Source organism: Anneissia japonica, unplaced genomic scaffold, assembly GCF_011630105.1.
Source record: "Anneissia japonica isolate Jap-2015-1 unplaced genomic scaffold, ASM1163010v1 scaffold284993_len90168_cov106, whole genome shotgun sequence".
NCBI lineage: Eukaryota > Metazoa > Echinodermata > Crinoidea > Comatulida > Comatulidae > Anneissia > Anneissia japonica.
The window spans coordinates 1-1345 of record NW_022699780.1 but is presented as its reverse complement, the minus strand read 5'-3'; the positions used below and the strand labels follow the sequence as shown (position 1 = coordinate 1345).

Below are 1345 nucleotides of genomic sequence, written 5' to 3'. Positions count from 1 at the left end.
TGTATATTAAAATGAATACAGGTATAATACCAATAAAAAAAAATGCCAATCACAGCAATTTAGTGATTGTAATTTCTTCATAAAAAACACTGGTTATCTTGACATGCTCCTGAGCCAATTTCATAAAATAAAATTACTTTTGTATGTACATTTAGTTAAAAACAAAAGGACAGATAATTTCCTAATGCGAAACAGATAATAACTACAAACCGATTGGGCGTGCAGGACTTTGGTCACTTCTGCAAAGGCTGCAATCCGGGCAAGTAGATTCATGATATTCTAGAATTAAATGAAACAACTGAATTAAATATAATTTTAAGTAATATAAATAAATAAATACAAATGCTTAAATAATCTTTAACATAATAGCATGTATAGAGAAAAATATGCATACAGTTCATTTTCTTCATTTGGAAATACAAAAATAAATGTGCTGTAAATGTTCCTTGTAAAAAAATGTATGAGTTAATGAATTATTGTGTAAAGGGTCTGTAAATCAGTGAAATCATTAGATTTATCTGTGTTTCATCAATTAAATCTATATTAATCCTCAGTAATATTGTGCATTAATAAAATACATATTTTCCAATTGGATGTAATGTTCAAGCTCCAGTTGTCACACATTGAAATTTGTTTGGATTTATTAAGTGATTGATTCAATGATATTCTTGAGTATTAAACTTTGCCAGTCTCTTTATATTAAATTTAACTATAGAAAAGAAAAAAAAGAATAGTAAAGTGGACAACAACTAGCCTATTATTTTAGTCAGTCTCTTTATTTTTAACTAAATTTAACAATAGAAAAGAAAAAAGAATAGTAAGTGGACAACAACTAGTCTATTATTTTAGTCAGTCTCTTTATTTTAAACTAAATTTAACAATAGAAAAGAAAAAAGAATAGTAAGTGGACAACAACTAGCCTATTATTTTAGTCAGTCTCTTTATTTTTAACTAAATTTAACAATAGAAAAGAAAAAAGAATAGTAAGTGGACAACAACTAGCCTATTATTTTAGTCAGTCTCTTTATTTTTAACTAAATTTAACAATAGAAAAGAAAAAAAGAATAGTAAGTGGACAACAACTATTATTTCTACTGACACAACAAGTCTGGTAATAGATTATACCTTTCAGGAAGCTCTCCTGGTATTTAGTCACATCCATCCGTTTGGATTTGGAACAAGGAACTTTCGGTTTTTGGCAATCTTCAAATGGATGCAGATGTGGTTTGTCACGTTTACATTGATCACATGCGATAGCAAATTGGTAGTTCAGACCTTTTGCCCATATTGTACAGATGTCACCAAAACAATCTTTTAGTAACTGGTACACCTGTAGGATTTTAAA

The 1345-nt window shown here is 28.0% G+C and overlaps 1 protein-coding gene across 1 annotated transcript in view; it reads right to left on the bottom strand.

Moving 5' to 3' along the window:
* The window catches only part of LOC117103108, a gene marked incomplete at its 5' end in the record, with an annotated part of 18764 nt that extends 17489 nt beyond the window's left edge, over positions 1-1275 (bottom strand). Inside the window, 2 exons of the mRNA XM_033243603.1 lie at positions 211-279; positions 1126-1275. Coding sequence (XP_033099494.1) covers positions 211-279; positions 1126-1275 — 219 coding nt within the window. The remainder of the gene's footprint in view (positions 1-210; positions 280-1125) is intronic.
* Between the last annotated feature and the right edge of the window lie 70 nt (positions 1276-1345).